Here is a 21,161-nt window from a genome sequence, read left to right on the forward strand (position 1 = left end):
AATACAAAACCAAACCTACATCAAAACCAAAAGCTCTGTCCCATGCCTCTCAAAAATGCTTAGCTCTAGGTGTAGCCGTTCTTAAACTCTGAGCCATTTCTCCAGCTCCTTAGTTTTAGCCTAACAGTGGTTCTCAACCTGTGGGTCCTCTTGAGCTTACATATTAGATATTTACATTATGATTCATAACAGTAGCACAATTACAGTTATGAAGTAGCAACGAAATAATGTTTTTGGTGGAGTCACCACAACATGAGGAACTGTGTTAAAGGGGCACAGCATTAGGAGGGCTGAGAACCACTGCTTTATAACTGGGTGATTGCTCTCCTGTTTAGGTCCAGAATGGGACTTTGGTAGGCAGGGAAAACTGATCGTAAGTAAGCCAAATCTCCCTTCTAGCTGTCCCTCCCCACGCACTCTGGCACACACCCCACACTTGCACCCTGTCAACACATACCTTGTATGGCTGTGAGCATTATGCTGGATATTATGGGTCTTATTTCATATCTGTATCTTCATTAGTCCTGAAGTTCACTGAGGGCAGGACCTCTGTCTCTATTTTCATGATCATTGTTTTCAAAAATTCTTTTGTGTGTGTACATATGAATGTTTGCGTGCCTGCATATGTGTGTGTATGTATACGCACGCGAACGCTGGAACGCGATCGGGCGTGTCCGTGTGCACTTGTGCATATGAGTGCACAAGTATGTTTTTTATTACTTGTTTGGTATTTCAAGACAGGGTTTCTCTAACAGCCTTGGCTGTCCTGGAACTCGATTTGTATATCAGGCTGGCCTCAGATTCGGAGAGATCCGCCTGCCTCTGCCTCCCAAATCCTGGGATTAAAGGTGTGCATCTCCACAGACCTGCTCTACCTTTTTTGTTGTTCTTGTTGGCTCGGCTTTGTTTTTGTTTTTGTTTTTGTTTTGAGACAGTGTTTCTACTATGAACGTGGAGCTCACTGATTGGCTAGGCAGGCTGGCCAATGAACTTCAGCGATCTGTCTGTCTCCACCCTAAAGCACTGGGATTGTAGAAGCTCTCAATGGCTTTTGAAGTCGGTGCTGGGGAATGAACTCCAATCCTGGAGGATGAATGAATCATGTACTTTAGCAGCTCAGCCAGCTCCTTCCCAGGCTCGCTCACGTGTGTTCCTGGAGGAAGACTTGGCTGGATTAGTATCCCAGTGCAGGACTGTGAAATTGCTGCCAAATTCACCATTTAAATGTTTTCAACTACAGTCCATCTCCAAGGTGTCCACAGTCTCTAGGATCCTGCATAGCTGTTCACCTTAAAAGGAACGGAAATCAGGTGTGGTGGTGTACACTTGGGACTCCAGCAAGAATCTGGGAGCTTAAACCAGGAGGGTCGCCAGTGGAAACCAGTCTGAGCTACATAGCAAGAGACTCTGTATGAAAAATGAATTAATTAAAAGGGTTAGGTTTGATGGCACACACTTGTAATAGTCTCTCTCAGGAGGATGGAGCAGAAAAATCATGAATTTGTGGCCAGCCTAGTCTAGGCAGACAAACCAGGCCATCTTGGGAATGAGACAGTATCTCAAACAACAACAAAACAAGGACCAGCAAGAAGGATCAGTAAGTTAAAGGAGCTTGTCACCAAGCTCGACCTGAATTCCATTCTCAGAATAGGCAGGGCAGGAGAAAGAGAATAGACTCCCGAAAGCTGTCCCCTCTAACCCCCCCACACACACACACAGGTATGGGGAAGAATCACAAGTAAATACATGAATGAGTAAAATGTAATTTGCAACGATATATAAAAAAAAGCAAAACATAAAAAGAACAGCCGTGCAGAAGCAATCGGCGATGAGCTAAGACATCACATGCATCCTTGGGCAACTTTGACCTGCAGAACACCATCGCACGCACTTCGGGGCAGGAGAAGGGGGCTCTTTGCCTCCCTGCCTCGGCCCCCAAGGTGGAAGCTGCGCGCGCAGCGACAGGGGTCCCGCAGCGCTCCGGCTCCGTTCCGCGCCGTGATCCACTCCAGGTTTCCGCGCGTGCCGCCCCGCCCCGCCCCGCCCCGCGCCGCCTCGGCCGCCGCCGGAGCCGCTCGGAGCTGCGCGAACATGGCCGAAGTCGGCGAGGACAGCGGCGCCCGCGCCTTGCTGGCGCTGCGCTCGGCTCCCTGCAGCCCCGTGCTGTGTGCCGCGGCCGCGGCCGCCGCCTTCCCGGCCACCGCGTCCCCGCCGCCGCCGACACAGCCTCCGCCCGGGCCGCCCGCCCTGCCCGCTGTGCCCGGCCCCGGCCCGGTGCCCTCCACCGCCGCCACTGCCACCACTGCCGCGCCCGCCTTGGTGGCCGCGGCCGCCGCCTCCGTGCGCCAGAGCCCTGGGCCGGCTCTAGCGCGCCTGGAGGGCCGGGAGTTCGAGTTTCTGATGCGACAGCCCAGCGTCACCATCGGCCGCAACTCGTCGCAGGGCTCGGTGGACCTGAGCATGGGCCTGTCGAGCTTCATCTCCCGGCGCCACCTGCAGCTCAGCTTCCAGGAGCCTCACTTCTATCTGCGCTGCCTGGGCAAGAACGGTGTCTTCGTGGACGGAGCCTTCCAGAGGCGGGGAGCACCAGCCCTTCAGCTGCCCCAACAGTGAGTGCGGCTCCACCCCCGATCACCCCTCTCCGGATCTGGCCTGACTCTCCTGGCCACCCGCTGATCTCGACCCCACCCAGCCAGGTCCCTTGTCACCCGCTGATCTCGACCCTGTCCGGCTTCAACCCCTTGGTCACCACCCCCTGAGCTTGACTCCTCCTGGCCTGGCCTCTGTTTGTGTCCCCCCCCCCCCCCATCCCATCTCGTTTTTGCTGGGTCCTAGCCCCTGGTCCCACCCCCATCTCGACCCCTCCAATCTCGACTCCACCCGGCTCTGATTACCTAGTCATCTCCCAGTCTTGACCCCACCTAGCTCTAACCCCCTGTTTACACTGTTCTTGATCCCACCTAGCTCCGGCCCCCTGGTTACTCGGTTTCTCCACCCATCTAAGCCTGACTCTAAGTTACCAGTGATCTCGACCTTCACCTGGCTCTGACCCCGTGATTACTTGATGTTAATCGCGACTCAACTAAGCCTGATCTCCCTGTTACCTCACTGGGCTCTGATCCTGGGTGGGCTCTGACTGACTGGTAGGGCCAATCCAGACCCACTCAGCCTGAAACTCTCTGTCACCTCGAACCTGGACAGGCCTAAACACGGGTTCACTTTAACCCCCTTCCTCTGTCTGTTTCTCTCCCCTACTCTATCTGGCCCCCACCCCTCCCATGCTGGAGTTGGTTGCCTGTGATCTCCACCCTTTATTTTCTGAACCCAGGTCACCACTAAACCCACCTGTCCTCAATACCTGGGGTTGCTCTTGACCCTTATCTTACCAACTAGGAGCCGTTACCCCTGACTTTACTTAACCTGAAAGCCCTAGGGCCACCTCTAACCCTTTGTCACCCTGCCTAAACCTCACTCTGACCTCCATCTTCACCAGTCTGGACTCTGGGTCACCCCAGACTCTTCCAACCCTGAAACACTCCCCAACTCCCCGCTTCAGGATCACCCCCTGCCTAAGTCCATGGCAGCCATGAGATCTCACTCAGCCTGGTTGACCGTAACTCCTTCCCCCACGCATAGCCCTCAACCCTGATTCCATTTAGTCAGAACCACCAGGACTACTTCTGACCCTGTGATCTGAATAGTCTAGGTACACTCCTGTCCTTGACTCCCATAGGTCAGGACCCCAGTGTTCATTCCCTTGGCCTGGACTCGGAAGGACTGATGAGCTGCCCTACCCCTGCCTGGGAGGTGTTACCTGGGAGATTAGGTCCAGGGAGCTGCCTTGGGATTTGGGGTACAATCCATGCCTTAAGAGCATGTCTGGAAGCAGAGGCTTTAACACCATGCCTACTTTACCCTCTTCCAAGCTCCCATTATTCCCAGTCCTCTGCCACCAAGAGGTCTCAGACCTAAAGATCTTGTGTACGAGGAGAAAGCCATGTTAATTACTTCCTTCCCAGCACTTTCTTTTTCTGTCCAGTAATTGCTTCTAACTGTCACTAGTGTTCCATTGACAAGGTTCACGCCAGGTGTGAGTATCTCGTTACTTACATTTATGAGCACCCTGAGTGTGGAGTTTTTGCTAGGGTCATTCCCAAGTCTGGAGTACTCTTGTCTGCCTTCCAAGGGTCCACATGTGTTATAGATTCCATACCGAGTAACTTTGAATGCCAGCAGTGACTCATCTTATTAGGCTGTGGGAGGGAATGTCACCTTCTTTTCCCAAACCTGAAAGCTATGCCCCTGTAGAGTGTACAAGGGCTGGACTGTAGCTGGGAGGTAGGACAATTCCCTAGCTCCATGCAAGACTCTGGGTTCCATCCCCATCACTGAAAGAAAATAAAGCCAGATTGCCTGGAGGGACAGTTGTTCAGGCAATGGGTTATTGAAGGCATTCATGGGCCTGAGAAATTGACAGGTGGCCATTCTTTCCACCTTCCTAGCACTCTTTCCTGTAGCTCAGATTCTGGGAACACCTCAACCCACAGTCATCATCATAGGGTCCTTGTCCCAACTACCCCTACCAGTATCTAGCTTACTTACTGTATTGTAGGGATGGGGCTACCCGTGCAGAAATCAGAGGAAGAGGCCACTGGATATCTTGCTCTGTCACTCTCCACCTTATTTCCCCAGGAAGAGTCTCCAGCTGAACCTGGATCTAGATTGGCAGCCAGTGATTCCCTGTCTCCATCCCCACAGCACTGGGGTTGCAGCATTGCAGGAAACAACACCTGTCTTTTTATATAGATGTTGGGGATTCAAACCTCAACACCCTGTGTAGCAAGTGCAAGTCTTACTCACTGCCTTTTGAATAAAAGGCTTTACTTCACACAGGATTGTCTTCTCCACTGTGGGCAAACTTTCAAACCACAGGGTCCTGCTCATCTACTGAATAAACCAAAGCTGGTATTTTTGAAATTATGTTGGTGTGTGCAGTGCCTGGAAATGTGTCTCTCAGAAGCTGGCATGTGTAGTGGGTACGTGTCTGAGCATGGTGGCTTTAGCTGGCTGGGAAGTGATTTACCACTGAGCCCTGCAGCCCTTTTGATGGGCGCAGAGTGCCCTGTGCTCTGTGTGTGTGTGTGTGTTCATGTGTGGAGGCCAGAAGTTGACTTTGGATGTCTTCATTTACCCTTCACCTTCTTTATTGTGACAGGGCGTTTCACCTAATCTAAATGTCTAGGTTGGCTAGCTGGTAAATCCCAAGGTTATCCTTCTTCCTGCCTCCTCAGTGCTGGGATTATGATCCCTCATCAACATGGTTTTGTTTTGTTTTTTGTTTTTTTAATGTGACTTTGTTTGTTTGTTTTGTTTTTCAAGACAGGGTTTTTCTGGCTGTCTTGGAACTCACTCTGTAGACCAAGCTGCCCCCGAATTCACAGAGATCTGTCTCTGTCTCATGAGTGCTAGGATTAAAGACATGTGCCACCGCCATGTGGCTTTATGTGACTTCTAAGAATCGAACTTGGGTCTCAGGCCTGTGTGGCAAACACCAGCTGAGCCATTTCTCCAGGCCACCTGTGCATATTTGACTTGAGGGTTGTCTCTGAACACAGTCATTGTCAGCAGAGGCCATAACCAGCTTGTGTAAGGAAAACTGGCAAATGAATGTCCTATCTGTACTGCTTCAGAAAAGTCTGTCAGCAGACCAGCTGAGCAATTCCAAGGGTCTCCTGTTGTTTTTGACTATAGGAAACTCCAAAAGAAATGGTCTCATGCATAGGACAGGATGTTGTCAAGTTGTGGGTTAGAGTGGTGTTTAAGCATGTTGACATTGGAAATAATCCGATATTCCAGTGAGTTCAGACCAAGACAGTTGTAGGTACAGTGTGTGTGTGCGTGCGTGCGTGTGCGCGCGCACGCGACATGCATGCGTGCATGTTGGGATCAGAGGTGGCCTCTAGTATCACAGTACCATGCTTTGTCACTCTCCATCCTATATTTTGAGAAAGGGTCTCTTATTGAACCTGGAGCCTGCTAGCTTGGCTAGACTGACAGCCAGCAAGCCCTGAAAACCTCTTACCTCTGCATCACTGGGGTTACTGGAGTGTGACACTGCAATCATCTTTTGCTTAGGTGCTGGTGATATGAAGTCAGGCCCTCATGCTTGCTGACACTTTGCCACCACAGCCCTCTCTCCAGCCCCAAGGCTCCCTTTTTTACCCTCCAATTATTATCTTGAAATGAAAAAATTCAGTAGTGATTTGGAAATAATAGCAATTTTTTCTGTGCTCGTTTTTTGTTTTGTTAGTCGGTTTTGCATCAGTTTGCCTGCCTTCAGCAAGCTCCAGTAGTTCCAGGCTTGGCAGTTTTGTCCCTTGTGGACGCCCACACTGATTCCCAAAGCAGCCCCATCCTCAGCTGCCTTCTACTCCACTCTTAGGGTAGATGACAGTGACAGCCATATGGGTGACATTTGCACACACCACACACTCTCCTAGGCATCTCCCACACAGGAGGGAAACCAGAATCCAGCCCTGATGGTTACTAGAAGTATGTCTTCAAACCTTCAATACTTTCAGTTATCCTTGTTGGGAAAGTGTCTGCTCACATAGCTGGTCTTGATATGTTGTGTTTGATCCTTGGGTGGAGAACCACCCAGAGCTGCCAGGCATGCAGGCAGAGGGAGTGTACCTCTGTGGTACCAGGGATCAAACCTAGGGCTTTGTACTTGCTAAGTAAGCACTCTACCACTGAGTCACACCCCAGCCCCTCACTGGGGGATTCTAGGCAGATGCTCTATCACTGAGCCACACTCCTCAGCCCCCTCACTTGGGAATTCTGGGTAGGTGCTCTACCACTGAGTCACACCTTCTAGCCTCTTTTCGTTTTTTATTTTGAGCCAAGTTCTTACTAAGTTGCCCACAGTTGCCTTGAACTTTCAATTTCCTCGCTCTGTCTGCAGAGTAGCTGGGATAACAGGCTTACATTGCTAGGTCATATTTGTCCCTGGGGTTTGACTCAGCCTCTTATTTGGTTGGGCTTCAGTGCATGTGCACTCAGTATATGAGCATGTGTGTCTGTGTTGGTGATGGTTTCTGTATGTTTCTTTTTACTGTTTACTTTGGAATTGATATTGAACTTGAAAGATGTATTTATCCCTTCCTAGCTTTTCCTGCTCCTCTGCCACAGCAGATCACTTGCCTGGAGTCCCTGGTTGGGCTCAGTAAAGGATCAAATTTGAACCCCAGTACTGAAGAAACCAAGTAAAAATAAAAACACTTGAGTACTGAGCTCCCATGTGTTCAGCACCCAGCATCCATAGTTGCTGTCTTATGGCCATTCCATATTTTCCTCCCTAGTTATGCTTAACCTAGCAAATCACAGGCATTATGTTGCCCAGTGAAAGCTAAGGATCCTTTAAAAGGAGTCACCACAGTGGCTCATCTCACCTACAAAATAAATAGTAAGTTCTCTTGTTGGCAGTGTCCACTCAGAACCCCACTGCCTCACAATGTTCTGATTTCTCACCCAGGATTTACTAGAATCACAGTCCAAAGAAGATCCAGGCATGGGGCTGCTGTCTTCTGTCTTTTGTGTGCTCTTGTGGCTATGTAACTATGTGGGGGGTACATTTACATATGTGTATGAGTAGATATAGGGGACAGAGATAAATTTGGGTGTTATTTCTTGGGAGTTCTCTCTCTCTTTCTCTTTTTGAGACAGGGTTTCTCATAGGAGCTGGAGCTCATCAATTAGGCTAGCCTGACTGCCATTGGTCCTGGGGACCGTCCTCTCTCTGCCTTCCTTGCTCTGAGATTACAAGCCCACTCTGACTTTTAGGTGGAACTCAGGCCCTCATGCTCAGACAATGGGCACTTTCCCACTCGTCTACCTCCTCAGCCCTGAAGGATGTGTGTCATCCATCACATAACCCACCGGCTCCATAGGTCTCACTTGCTCCCTTGCTGGGTGAAGCCCTGAAGGACCAGGGCCATTTGTCCCCAGCGGGTCCCACAGCTCCTCTTAAGATTGACTTCGAGAGACACGAGCAGACCTTCCCTTTCTCGTACCTGCAAATGGGTATTGGATCAAACCCAGAGATTGGATCGCGTTCCAGTTTGATCTTTATCTTTTCTTTTTTGGTCAAAACTGCTGCATAACTGGTTTTTGGTAAGGCAATCAGGAGATAAACTGTCTTCTTGATCAGATTAGATTGTTTGTGCTGTGCGCTCTGGAGCGTGTGTGTGTGTGTGTGTGTGTGTGTGTGTGTGTGTGTGTGTGTGTGTGTGTGTGTGTGTGTGTGTAGGTCAGAGGACAGCCTCCTGCATCATTCATCAGGAGTGTTTAGAGGCATGGTCTCTCATTGAACCTAGTAGTTACCAAGTAGTGTAGGCCAGCTGACCAAGGAACCTTGGGGATTGTCCTTTTCTTCACCTCCCTAAGTGCTGGGATCTTAAGCCTTTGCACCAAGCCTGGCTTTTATACATGGATTCTGGGGAGGAGACTCAGGTCCTCATGCTGTTTTGGCTGTACTGACTGAGCTCTCCCCATCTCCCACTCCCCACCCCTTTACGTTGGCTAGCCCCGAACTCACCATGTGACTCAGGCTGGCCTCAAACTCCTGATCTTCCTGCCTCCAACTCCAAGTGCTGGGGTGACAGGCGTGTGGCACTGTGTTAGCAGCTTTTGTCAGTCACTAATCAAGTTCATTCTCACTAGGACTTTTCATGGTTTATTTGGATGCCAGCATCTGGTAAGTCAGAGGGACTGAGGGGCTTTGCCTCGAGGCAGGATGGATGGTCAATGTTACAGATCACAGCCATCAGACTTGCATCCTGGTAAAATACAACCAATTGTAATGGCCATTTTGCTACCCAAGGAATTGCTTCAGACCTAATGAAAAGATACATGACCATTCTTTGCTGTTTCCAGCTGGTCACTTGACAGTAGCCAATTAGTTGTGACTCATTGAGCAACTAGTTAGCAGCTGGGTGTTATGTTGAAATCCATTTGAAAATGCTTGGCTTAGTTAAGACGTACAGTTCCTCTGACTTCTTCCCATCCACAAGCATCTTTAAGGCTGCTTATAGCATTACTCTTCTCCTGGATCTCCCTCCCAATTCCCCCTCCCCCTTCCTCCCTCACTCCCCAGGATTGGTCAGGAATGGGTATTGGCACACAGCTTCATCTTGCCCATTAGCATAGGAGAGGGTATCAGGTCAGCCCATCCTGGAGTCAAAGCTAGAAGATGCAGGAGCTGGCATAGCACAGAAGAAAGGAGATTGGGAAGGACAGACTCTTATTGTTGGGAGAGCTGCAGATGCCACCTGGAAGAGGAGACAGTCACACTGGTCCTAGGGCCTTGGAGTGGGGAAGATTCTAAAGAAAGACCTGAGAACAGGTGTGGGGTGGAGTGATTGTTGGGTTCATGGAAGAGGGCTGGAGTGCAGCATGCTGGGAGGTGCTGGGAGAGAGCTGTTGCCTGGGCAGTTCTGAGGTCAGGACAGAAATACAGCCCCTCTACAGAAGGGCTTCCTTCTATTTGTTGGGAAGCACCTGCTGTTGCATGTCAGGCTTGTCAGCTTTACTGTGGTCTGGTTACAAAGTTGCTTTCAAAAGGTGTGTGGGGGCCTGGGACTGCAACTCTGAGTAGAGTGCTTGCCGGCATGTGCAAAGCCCTGTGCTCTGTTCCAGGACTGCATAATGGTGTAATGGTGCACACCTGTAATTCCAGCATCTAGTGGGTGGAGGCAGGAGGAACAGAAATTTACAGCCAGCATTGGTCACATAGTGAGTTCAAGGCCAGCTAAGACTATGGCATACCCTGTCTAAAAATCAAACAAACAAACAAACAAACAAACAAACAAACAAAAAACCCAAGAAAGTGGGAATGTAGTGAATTGGGTACTGGCATAACAATTCTTCATTAAAAATGTAATTCATTCAGTTTGTACTAAGAGCTCAGGGTCTGTGGCCTAAGGAACAATGTTTTTATAGATTCTCTCTCTTTTTTTATTGCTGAGAATGGGATCTTATGGAACCTAGGCTGGCCTTCAGTTTTCACTGTAGCTAAAGATGACCGAATTGATCCTCCACCTCCCCTCTGCCGAGATCACAGATGTGCATCACCACAGCCAGCATTTCATGTCTGTCTGTCTGTCTATCGGACATATATAGTAATTACCTAATATGTAATTTTGAAGGACAGTCCATAGGAAAGATATTGTTGGTCATGTAGCACATCCTGAGTTTTACCAAGCTTATGGAAGCCGTTTTGAGCTGATATGGACCATGTAGAAAGGTAACGGGGGTCTGACATGATGCTTTAGAAGAAGACCCAGCTCCACTTTAAAAGTGGGAATGAAAGCAGAGGAGCTAGGGTTTGCAGACCGAGTGATTTGCAGTTTGTTTTTGCATCTTGTGAATGTCGGGGATAAACTTGCTAAATTAATGACAACTCAAATTGCAGCCATGCCTCATTTCCATAATTACCCTACATTTAAAGTATTTCATATTGAAATGAGAGGATTGTAGAAAAAAATGCTTTTACTTTGATCCCTGGAAATGGGCCCTGTTTATAACTGGCTTAAAGAGTCTGTACTTGGTTTTCAAAGTGTCCTTTCTCCCAAGTTTCTAACTTCCTGGTAAAATGTTGCTGGTTAATGTGGTGTGTGTGTGTGGGGGGTGAGAGAGAGAGAGAGAGAGAGAGAGAGAGAGAGAGAGCAGGAAGCTAGGGATAGAGCAGCAGGAGCCTGAGTCCCAGCCCTGGAGAGGTAGAGGTAAGCAGAACAGAAGTTCTAGAACATCCCTGGCTACATAGCAAGTCTGAGGCTGAAAAGTTACCCAAGACCTCAAAGAGAAAAACATACAAAAACCAAAAGGACCTTTCCTATGAAAAAAAAACCCAAAGCCTGTATTTGGTCAGATGTGATGGAACATGGCCGTTGCTTCATCATTTGGGGAGCTGGAGGAGGATCTTGAGTTGTAGGCAGCCTGGGCTTCATAGGAGCCTGTCTCAAAGAAACCCCCAATTTAAACAAGATGTGTTTATGTTTGGTTGTGTTGTCACTTTTGGGGTTTTATATTTTATTTATTACTAGTGTGTGTGTACATACAGTTTTTTTTTTTTGGTGTGTGTGTATGTTTGTGTTTGTGTGTGTGTGTGTGTGCATGTGTATGTACAGGTGTGCACACCACCGCACATGTATGGAGGACAGAGGGCAGTTTCCAGCCATTGCTTCTCTCCTTCTCTTATGGGCCCTGGCAATAGAACTCAGGTAGAGAGGCTTGGACGGTGAGTGTATTTTACCTGCAGAGCCATCTCACCAACCCAGTTATTTGAGTTTATCGTAAGCCTCTTGAGTGTCTACCATAACAAGCCAGCTAGACTCCCCGCTGCCTCTACCCTCAGTCTGTTGCATTATGTTATTTTGGCTGAAGGACATGGGGAAGATTTGGCTACATAGCACCATAACTGGAAACCAGAGGAGCATTCAAGTGGCTTGCCAGATAGTTGTGCCTGCCTGGCACAGTTTGACAAGTAGCTTCTTTAGAGTTGGTTGCAGTGCAGAACCTGAGCTGCATCTATGAGCTGGTGTTCAGTGCTCACTTTATGCTTGAACCCTCACTGTGTCTCATATTGAGAATCAGTCTCTCCCTCACCTACACTCGGGGTTTTATAACACCATACATTGGCGTTGGGAGACATTTTGAACTGAGTCATGCAGTGTGGTGAGATCCTGGTTCATCCTCCAATCTTCAGGCAGGCTTTATTTGTACAAGCAAGGCATCACCACAATGCAGTCTTTGCAGGTTTCTGCACATGTCACTGAATAAAGAAAAGGCTATTTACCCTTAGGTTCCTTGCATAAACTTGGTTACAGACACTTGTGAGCTGCCATGTGGATTCCGGGAACTGAACCTGGGTCCTCTGAAAGAGCAGCCAGTGTTCTTAACCACTGAGCCATCTCTCTAGTCCCAGTGTTTGTTTGTTTGTTTTTTAACATAGATCTTAATAGGAACCAGCTCTTTGATACAACTTAGTTTTGTTGTTCTTCTTTCTGAGACATGGTCTCTTGTTGTCTGAGCTGGCCTCAAATTCACTGTGTAGTTGAGTCTGACCTGGGGGCTGGAGTGTGGCTCAGTAGTAGAGTGCCTAGAATCCCCCAGTGAGGGGCTGGGGTGTGACTCAGTGGTAGTGAATGTGCCTACCATATAGAAAGAAGATGCTAGATTTAGTCTTTAACACTGAAATTATTTTTTAAGAAAATGTGTTGACTTCCTTATGTATAGTTGAAGCTGTGTACAGCCTCCTGTATAGGAGGCTATGTAGTCCTGCATGGTGATGGGCAGCAGGTAAGCCAGGCTCATAGGCAATACAGGGTGCTGGGACCAGAAAGCCTCTCAGAAGTGCCACTCCACCATGTGATTGGCAATGGCTTTGTGACACACAGGGAGCCTCCTTGTGTTACCAAGAGGCCTTGGCTGTAAGGCACTGATTGAGAGTGACTGGTAAACTTAGCAGCACTTGGGGATGTCTGTAGAAGGAGTAGGGCTGGAAGCCACCTGCCAGCCACCTTGGCCTTAGGTTGCAGAAAAGGGAATCCTCAGAGGTGAGGGGGCTCCTCCCTGGGAGGCGCACACCCAGTCTGCCTCACAGGTAGGGCCCTGCTCTGGGAATGAAGAATGACTCATAGAAGCTGGAAGAAAACATCCTTCCCCCAGGAATACCCAGGAATATCCAGCCGCCTCTGGTTTCAGCCACATCAGCCAAGAAATGCTGGCTCCTTCCTTGGTTTAGTCCCAGCACATAGAAGACTGCTCGATGCCCAGCTTCCCTTTCCTGAGCGGTTTTCTCTGTAAATCATAACGTAGGCACATTTCCCCCATTCACTTACCCTTAGATTGACTAGCCAGTGATTCCATAGAGAATCTAGATCTTTCTCCAGCTGCATTGAGCTAAAATAAGGCACTGGGGTTTTTTGTTTGTTTGTTTGTTTGTTTGTTTGCTTGCTTGCTTGCTTGCTTGCTTGCTTGCTTGCTTTTTTATTTTTTCTTGAGCAGTCACAGGTGCAGGCTGGTCCCCTGTGTCCTTGATGTAGCTCCAGGGCCACGTGTCTCCTGGCTAGTAAACACACAGCCATTGTATCAGTTTATCCATATTACAGCAGAGGTTTTCTTTAGTGTGAGGATTCTTTTGTCTTGATCTCCTATTTCCCTATAGGAGCTCTGGAATTAGAGGTGCATTCTAGACTCTTTGACAGGGTAGATAGCTGTTGTGTGTCTGCCTGTCTCTTTCAGCTTGCCATGCCAGGTACATTTACCTAACAAGCTGTTGTTGCTGCTGTTATGTGTGTGCTTGCTTTTTAGGTAGGTCTCTTTCTAGATCGGGCTGGTCTTGAACTTAGGATTCTCCGTTATCAGTCTTCCAAGTGCTGGATTATAGGTGTGTACCTCCACGCCCAGATGCCTGACAAGCTCTCACGGTGCCCTTGCCCTGCTATGGCAGGTGAGTAGGTGTTGGGATGAGTATTGGCCATTGCACAAGAGTCTCTTGAGGTCAGAAGCTTGCTGCATCTGGAGGTTGCACCAGCCCCAGCTTGCCCTGTGCAGTTCATCGGAATCTGCATGGCTGGTGACAGACAGAGGGAAGAGAGCGGCCGATCTCACTTCCACTCATGACTGTGAGCAGAGTTCAGTTCCTGGCCTCTCCAGGGAAGGGCAGCATGCCCAGACAGACGGAAACAGCAGCTCACTGACTGAGCAACTGGCCAGTCTATCTGAGATCAGTGTGGCCAGCTGCAGCCTGGGTTCCAAAGCCTGCCAACTGCCTATGTTTGTAAATAAAGTTTTAAAGACAGGCATGGTAGCACCTGCCTGTAATCCTGGTACTTGGAAAGCAGAGGTGGGAGGATGTGAATTTGAGGCTAGCCTGGGCTACAAAGTGAGACCCTGTTTAAAACAAATAGATAATTTTATAAGTGCATACTGCCACCTCTGAACTGGTGGTTGTTGCTTATCTGAGAGGGCTCTATAGCCTTGGAGACACAGCTATTTAGGCTCTGCTTTTGGCTCCACCCCCAATTGCTCTTGACTCCACCCCTATCACAATTCATTCCCTTCAGGCCAGGACATTATACTGAAACTCAAAAGCCTGGAAAGTACCAGCTTTCTTTATACACGGCTCCCAATTTTCTTGTCACACTTGAAACCAGATGTTTTATGCATTGGTTTGGGGATACGAATGGTTTTTTTTTTCCCCTGTTGTTTTCTGTTTTGTTGTTGTTTTATTAAAAACATACTTTTCTCATGATTACACTTAGTTTAGCGTGTGTCAGCAGAGAAACATGTGCCTGGAAATCAGAAGACAGCTTTTAGGAGTCAGTTTTCTCCTTCCATCTTATGGGCGCCAGGCTTGGCTGCAGGCACCTGGACCCTCTCACTGAGCCATCTTGCTGACACATTTTTTCATTGTCTTATAGATGATTTATGTTCCTGTGTAGAAAAGGTAGGCATTTGGATGTTTGTGCCTTTCTGCGGTATGTTATAATACTAGTTTATTTTCAAAGTTTTGAGTTTGAAAACACTGGAGCTTACACACAGACAGTTGTAGGGTGAGTGCTGATCCCTCCCTGAGTCATCTGCCAGGATTTTTCCATGTGGGGCTTCTGCTTTGTGTCCTCAAGCATTTCCTGTATATGCAGAGTGAGGTATTCTGTAGCCAGTGCCTCCCCGCCCCCTTAATATTGCAACATACATTTTTCTTTGAGTAAGAATTTTTATAGAATTTCAATTTCCAGAAATTGAATATTGATAGGAAACTGACCCAGTAGTCTGTATAGCAATCTTTTAAGCTGTTTTATTAGCACATATCAACTATACATGTTAATGGGTAATATTATGATGGCTTCATACATGCATATAATGAATTTTGGTCATATTGACTCTCCATTCTCCTCTTTCCCCTTCCACTTCTCTGGCTCCCCCTTTCTCTTCCAAGTTAGTCTGCCTTCTGCTTTTGTGCCTTTATTTATTTATTTATTTATTTATTTATTTATTTATTTATTTATTTAATTTGTAGTGACCCAGTGCATTTCATTAGTGTTTTCTCTGTGAGTGTGGATGAGGGATTGATTACAAGAACATGGGCACCTTGCCTGTGGCTGTACCACTGAAGAAAATGTGTTCCCCACAAGCAACCAGTAATGTGTAGATCTCAAGGAGGAGCAGAGCCTATGAGCCCCCCCCATACCTTTTTTTTTTTTTTCCAGCTGTTCCAATAGCATCTTTTAGAGTGTTCTGACTAGATCTCTGTCTCCCTGTCTCTCTGTTTCTCTCTATGAATTGATTCATTTGTACTAATAGGGATTGAGGCCCAGGACCTCCCAAACCCTAGCCAGGAGATATACTTCTCAGTGGCCCCTCTTGTGCTCCTGTGATGGTAGGCATGCATCACTTTGTTGTCATGTACTTCAGTTCCTGTAACCCACAACAGATCCTCAGCCTTTTAATCTTTATTGACCATGACATTTAAAAAAAAAAAAAGAAAGAAAGAAAGAAAGAAAACAGGCCAGGTATTTTATAGGATTGCCCTCCGTTTCAATTTTTTCTGAGTTGATAAAAATGCCAATTAGAATCAGTATAAGCATCTTCAGCTTGCACACCTCCTCAGGATATGGCTGATAACACTGGAGTGTGTTCCCTGGCTGCCAAGTTACTGTGTCTTCTTTTGTAGTTAGTAAGTTAGTAATGTTTGGGCATTAGCTCAGTGCAGAATATTTTGTATCTGTCTAGTCACATTTACCTGCTTCTAGTAACAGTTTTACAGTCTCCTGCATGTGTTTCCTAGTCTTTATCTGCAAACTGTGATATTTTGTCTCTTTCTTCCACTGTTCCTTTTGGTTGTTCTGGTTGAATGAGCTGGACCTCCAAAACCCTTTTGGGTAAACAGCATGAGAGAAGGGACTCCTTTCTTGCAGCTAGCTGGAAAAGGAATGCATGAAGGCATTCCACAGTCAATGCAGATTTCATGGCTTAAATTCTGCTTCCTGCACTGGGGTGCTTACTGCACCCACCAACACCTGGGTTCAGAACCCCACAGCTCATGTAGAAAGTTAGATGCAATAGTGGATCTGTAACCCCAGCACATCTGTGGGACGCTGCAGGCAGACACGGGACAATCTCCAGAAGCTCATGGGCCAGCATGGCTTGTACAGTGCTGAAGAGACTCCTGGGTAGAACGGAAAGGGCTGATACCCCAAGATTGTCCTTGGACCCCCACATCGAATGGATCTTCACAACTAACCCCCCCACACACACACACATATACAATTAGTTAATTATATAAAATAGACATTCCAAATTGGGCTTGGTGGCAATTGCAAGTGATAGCCCAGCACATGGAATGTGAAAGCAGAAGGATAAGGAATTCAAGGTTACCCTTAGCTACAAAGTGGATTGAGGCCAGCCTGGTCTAAAAAAAAAAAAAAAAAAAAAAAGGAAAGGAAAAAGAAAACAAAGGAAGACAAACCAACAAATAAAAAGCTTGCTTCCTAGAAAGTTACAATATAACACATCTAATGTCCTAGCTACTCACAATGAAAAGGCAGGAGGATTGCTTGAGCCCAGGGATTTGAGGCCAGCCAGGACTATTTATTATACAGCAAAATCCCATCTTGGTAATAACTAGCTGCTTTGTTCAGGATGCCCTTGGTTAGGTCCCTCAACACCTACCAACCTGGTGATGCCTTGCAATTACATGTATCTGATGCGCATTTCAGCTTGGGTGCTGTTAAAGGACCACAGTGTTCTTGTCCACTGGGGTAGTGCCTGGCACACAGCCTGTTAATACTTTACCAATTCTCTTTGGCAGGGAGAGCTCACCACAGAGGCTATCTGGAAAGTGGTGTGAGGTTCATTCACTTTCCTTCTTTCCTTTAGATATGGTCTCCATAGCCTAGGCTCCCTTCAAACCTTGATGTTATAGCCCAGGCAACCCTTGATTTCCTGATCCTCCTGACTCCATCTACCAAGTTCTGACGTTACAGGCATTCATAACCACACCTGGCTTCCCTTAGTGTTTGCAAGGTCCAGTTGATGAAGGAGAGAAAGGGGCCAGGAGTTGCTGACCCAGTGTCTGTAAGACCTGGTAGAGCCATAAGCAACAAGACCCTGTCTCAAAAGATTCAAGTTACAGCCAGGTGTGATGGGAGTACATGCCCACAATCCCAACATTACAGAGACAGAGGCGAAGCCTGGGCAGGTATGAAGACCTTGTCCAAAAAAACTGAAAAATGAAAAAACATCTATGGTTCAGTTGGCAGAGTACCTGTCTAGTATGTGTTAAGTTCAGGGTTCAATCCCCAGCACTTCATTCACTGGGCAGAGTGTGCCTCTGTAGTCCCAGCACTCAATGGAGACAGGAGGATCAGGTCATCTTCTGCTACATAGTTCAAGACCAACCTGGCCCATGGGACACCTTGTCATAAAAGAGAAGGAAGGAATGGAGGAGGAAGGGAAGGGCGGTGGGAGAAAGGAGGAAGGGAGGGAGGGTCGATTAAAGATTTGGCTTAGTTGGGTGAACTCGGGTGTCCTTGGGCAAGTATCTTTCCCTCAGAACCTCTATTTCCCTGTCTGAGGAATGGGCACACTGCCTACTGTTAAGAGGATTACAAGAACTGCAAGAGGTATTTTAGACATATTCTTGTGGGTGTTTGGTATGTAGAAAGTACAACACTCCCTCCCCACATCACCACCACCTTGTTCTAATGCACCAAGAACAGTGACCTGGGTATGCATGCTAAGGTCTGGAGTGAGGGACGTATAGCCATACTCAGTGTGCCACCACGGGAGACCACCAGTCTGCTGGCAGGGTGTCTGTCCTGGGGTCAGGTCAAATTCTTGGATTGCCTGGAGGAGGGGCTGAGCTTCTTCTAGCTCCCTGCTGGCCTGGAAGCCTGAAGGTTCTGGAGCAGTTTATATGGAAGTGGGGCCTGGAGTACAGTGGGTTTGAAAAGACAATGACAGTTTACCCTGAGTTAGTTGGAAGGGCTTTTCAAAGGTTCTGGAACTTTTCAAAGGTTGGGGCCTGGGTGGTGCTGAGTCGGCCAAGACGTCCTAGAAGGTTCTGATAGGTGTTTTGTGAAGGAAAAGTTGTGCTAGTGAGTCAGAGACAGAAACAAACTTGACTCAACCATTCATGTTTGAAGGCATTTTAAAGCCAGCAGCACGATGGCTTAAGAAGTTTTGATTCCTCACTGGAGAGCTTATGCTGCTTTATGTGTGTGCACATTTATCAAGCCTTTATTTTTGGTGTGTGTGTGTGTGTGTGTGTGTGAGAGAGAGAGAGAGAGAGAGAGAGAGAGAATATGTGTGGTTTCTGTGAGATGCACATGTGTCTATATATATATATATATATATATATACGCGCACACACACACACACACACATATATATATATATATGGAGATCAGAGGATAATCTTGAAATGGTTTTTCCTTCCACCTTTATGTGGGTTCCACGGAGCCAATGTAAGTCGCATAGCAAGTGCCCTTATCTGCTGAGCCATCTCAGTGGCCCAGGCCTGCTATCCTGGGTGCTCTAGGATGGAGACTCTGCCCTTTTCCAGGTCAGATCCAGAGTCCTTTGCCCACTCCAGGGCTCTGTCTCCACCTTCTTTCTGAGTGTGGTGGCTCTCAGGCACCTCTCTGGAAACTTAGCAGTCTCTGATACCATCCTGTGCTCCTTCCCTCTCCCCTGCCAAGGATGCAGCTGAGCCCACCCCAGCACGTGCTTCTGGGACAGGAAACGAGGGCCCTGTCAGCTCTTCATGGGGATTTCAGGGTGGGTGGGGTAAGCATCTTTGAGGAAGTGACACTTCAACTGAGATTTTAATCACCAGGCCCAAACTCTTGGTGCACCAGAATATGATGCCAAGGTTAGGGACACAGGTCAGTTGGTAGAATACTTCCCTAGCATACACAAAGCCCTGAGTTCCATCCCCTTTACTGCATAAACTGGGTGTCAGGGTGCAGACCTCTAATCCCAGCACTCTGGTGGTGGAGGCAGAAGGATCAAAAATTAAAGCTTGTCCTGGGCAACATAGTATGCCATTCAAAGACATCCAGAACTACCTGAGACCATACCATAAACAGCTGCATAAAAATGGGAATAAGCAGGCATGATGATGTAGGCATGCCTGGACCACACAGGGAGACCCTTCCTTAACAAACCAAATGTGGGGTTTCATGACCTAGGGTTTAGCCAAGCAGGGGGAAGTGGCAGTCGAAGAGCAGTAAGCACGTGAGGAAGATACACTTGGGCTCTGTGAGCTCATAGCATGGAAACACTGTAGGAAGGCCGGGTGGGCACACACATAGACTAGCTCAGGTCCAGCTGCTCAACCCCTGGCAGGTGCATTACCTCCCTGGCAGAATCACGGATTTCACCCTGCTGTGAATTACTCCTTTATTCCAGAGACTGGGAGGCTGGCTCACGTGGCAGAGACCTGGCTGTCCAGCCCTGAGAGAGGCTGGCCTAGGTCTTCATCTACACCCACCCATTCTCCTCTGTCCAGCGCATTTGTGAGTCCTGTAGGATGTACAGAGGAATGCCTGGGGTTCCTGAGACTGTTCACATGGGGGTGGTTTGGGGTCCTGTGGCCGAATCCTAGGAGCACAGCCATCCCCACTCTGACAGCTCCACGTGTGGGCACTAACAAAGTCAAAAAAAATGTGCCTTGAAGCTGGGTGCAGTGGTATAGGCTCGTAAATCCCAACACTTGGAAAGCTGAGGCTGGAGGATGTCAAGTTCTAGGCTAGTGTGGGGTTCATAGTGAGACCATGTCCAAGAAAGGGGGGGGGGGGAGAGACTGAAAGACTGACTAGCTAAGAGCCGTCCTCTACAGTGACAGCTGGTAGCCATTGTCCTCTAAAACTAAGGGAGATAGGGTCCCTGTGATGCTCAGTCAAGCAGGAGTATATGCAAAGGCTAGCAGAGGTATGCAGACTAGGGTTGCTGACCTTGGATTGGGCTGGGGGCCTCGCAGAGAAGGGCACTGTTGCCAGAAGGTGAACATGCGGCACGTGAGTTTTGGCTGAGTTTTCCTGTCTCATCCTTCCATCTCACAATAGATGTGATGGTGTGTGTGTGTTGTATGCTCACTACACCTGGGAGGCCAGAGGTTGTCATCATGTATTCCTTAGTGACTCTGTAGGTGGAGTTTCCCCATCCCAGTAGCCGCTTGCAAATAACTACTCTGAAGCTTATATTATTTGCAAATGCTTGGCCAATAACTCAGGCTTATTGCTAGCTAGTTCTTATTTTTTAGCTTAATCCATATTCCTTATTTACGCTTTGCACATGGTGGTACCTTTATTAGCATGGCACATTTATCTCCTGCTCCCTCTGCGTCTGCCGGTGACTTCTCTGACTCCTCCCTTCCTCATCCCATCATATTCAGTTGGCTTTCCTGCCTAACTCTATCCTAGTTCAGCTATTAGCCAGTCAGCCTGCTTATTAAACCAATCACAGCAACATATATTCATACAGTGTAAAGGATGTAAAGGAATATTTCATTGCAGATCTCCATCTTACTTTTTGAGTCAGGGTCTCTCACTGAACCTGGAACTCATCTGTTTGGCTAGACTGACTGGTTATGACCTCCTTGGCACTGCCATTACAGATGTGTGATGCCATCTTCTGCATGGGTTCCAGGTTTTTGGGTTTTTTGTTTGTTTGTTTGTTTTTGGGTTTTTTTGTTTGTTTAGGTTTTTTTGTTTTGTTTGTTTTTCGAGACAGGGTTTCTCTGTATTGCTTTGGAGCCTGTCCTGGAACTCGCTCTGTGTAGACCAGGCTGGCCTTGAACTCACAGAGATATGCCTACCTCTGCCTCTGGAGTGCTGGGATTAAAGGCAAGTGCCACCAATACCCTAAGATGAGACTCTTTGTTATCTTTTGTTCTTCTGTTTTTTTTGAGACAGTTTCTGGTTCCCAGTATTGAACTCAGATTGAATTTGTGTGTCAAGCATGTTACTAACAAGACATCTCCCCTACCCTTTTCTTTCTTTTTAAGTGTTGGTAAAATTTGTGATGCATGTCTTTGGGTAGTGTGAGCCTAACTGTCCCAGTTCAGATCTAGCATCTGCTAGTGAAGGCCTGGG

General features: G+C 47.7%; 1 protein-coding gene across 1 annotated transcript in view; it reads left to right on the top strand.

The window, feature by feature from the left end:
• Positions 1-2,055: 2,055 nt before the first annotated feature.
• Foxk1 (forkhead box K1) overlaps positions 2,056-21,161 on the top strand; it is a 67,134-nt gene continuing 48,028 nt past the window's right edge. The window contains exon 1 of the mRNA XM_051205533.1: positions 2,056-2,609. Within this exon, the coding sequence (XP_051061490.1) occupies positions 2,092-2,609 (518 nt within the window). The 5' untranslated portion in view covers positions 2,056-2,091. The remainder of the gene's footprint in view (positions 2,610-21,161) is intronic.

This window comes from Phodopus roborovskii, unplaced genomic scaffold, assembly GCF_943737965.1.
Source record: "Phodopus roborovskii unplaced genomic scaffold, PHOROB, whole genome shotgun sequence".
Taxonomy (NCBI): Eukaryota; Metazoa; Chordata; class Mammalia; order Rodentia; family Cricetidae; genus Phodopus; species Phodopus roborovskii.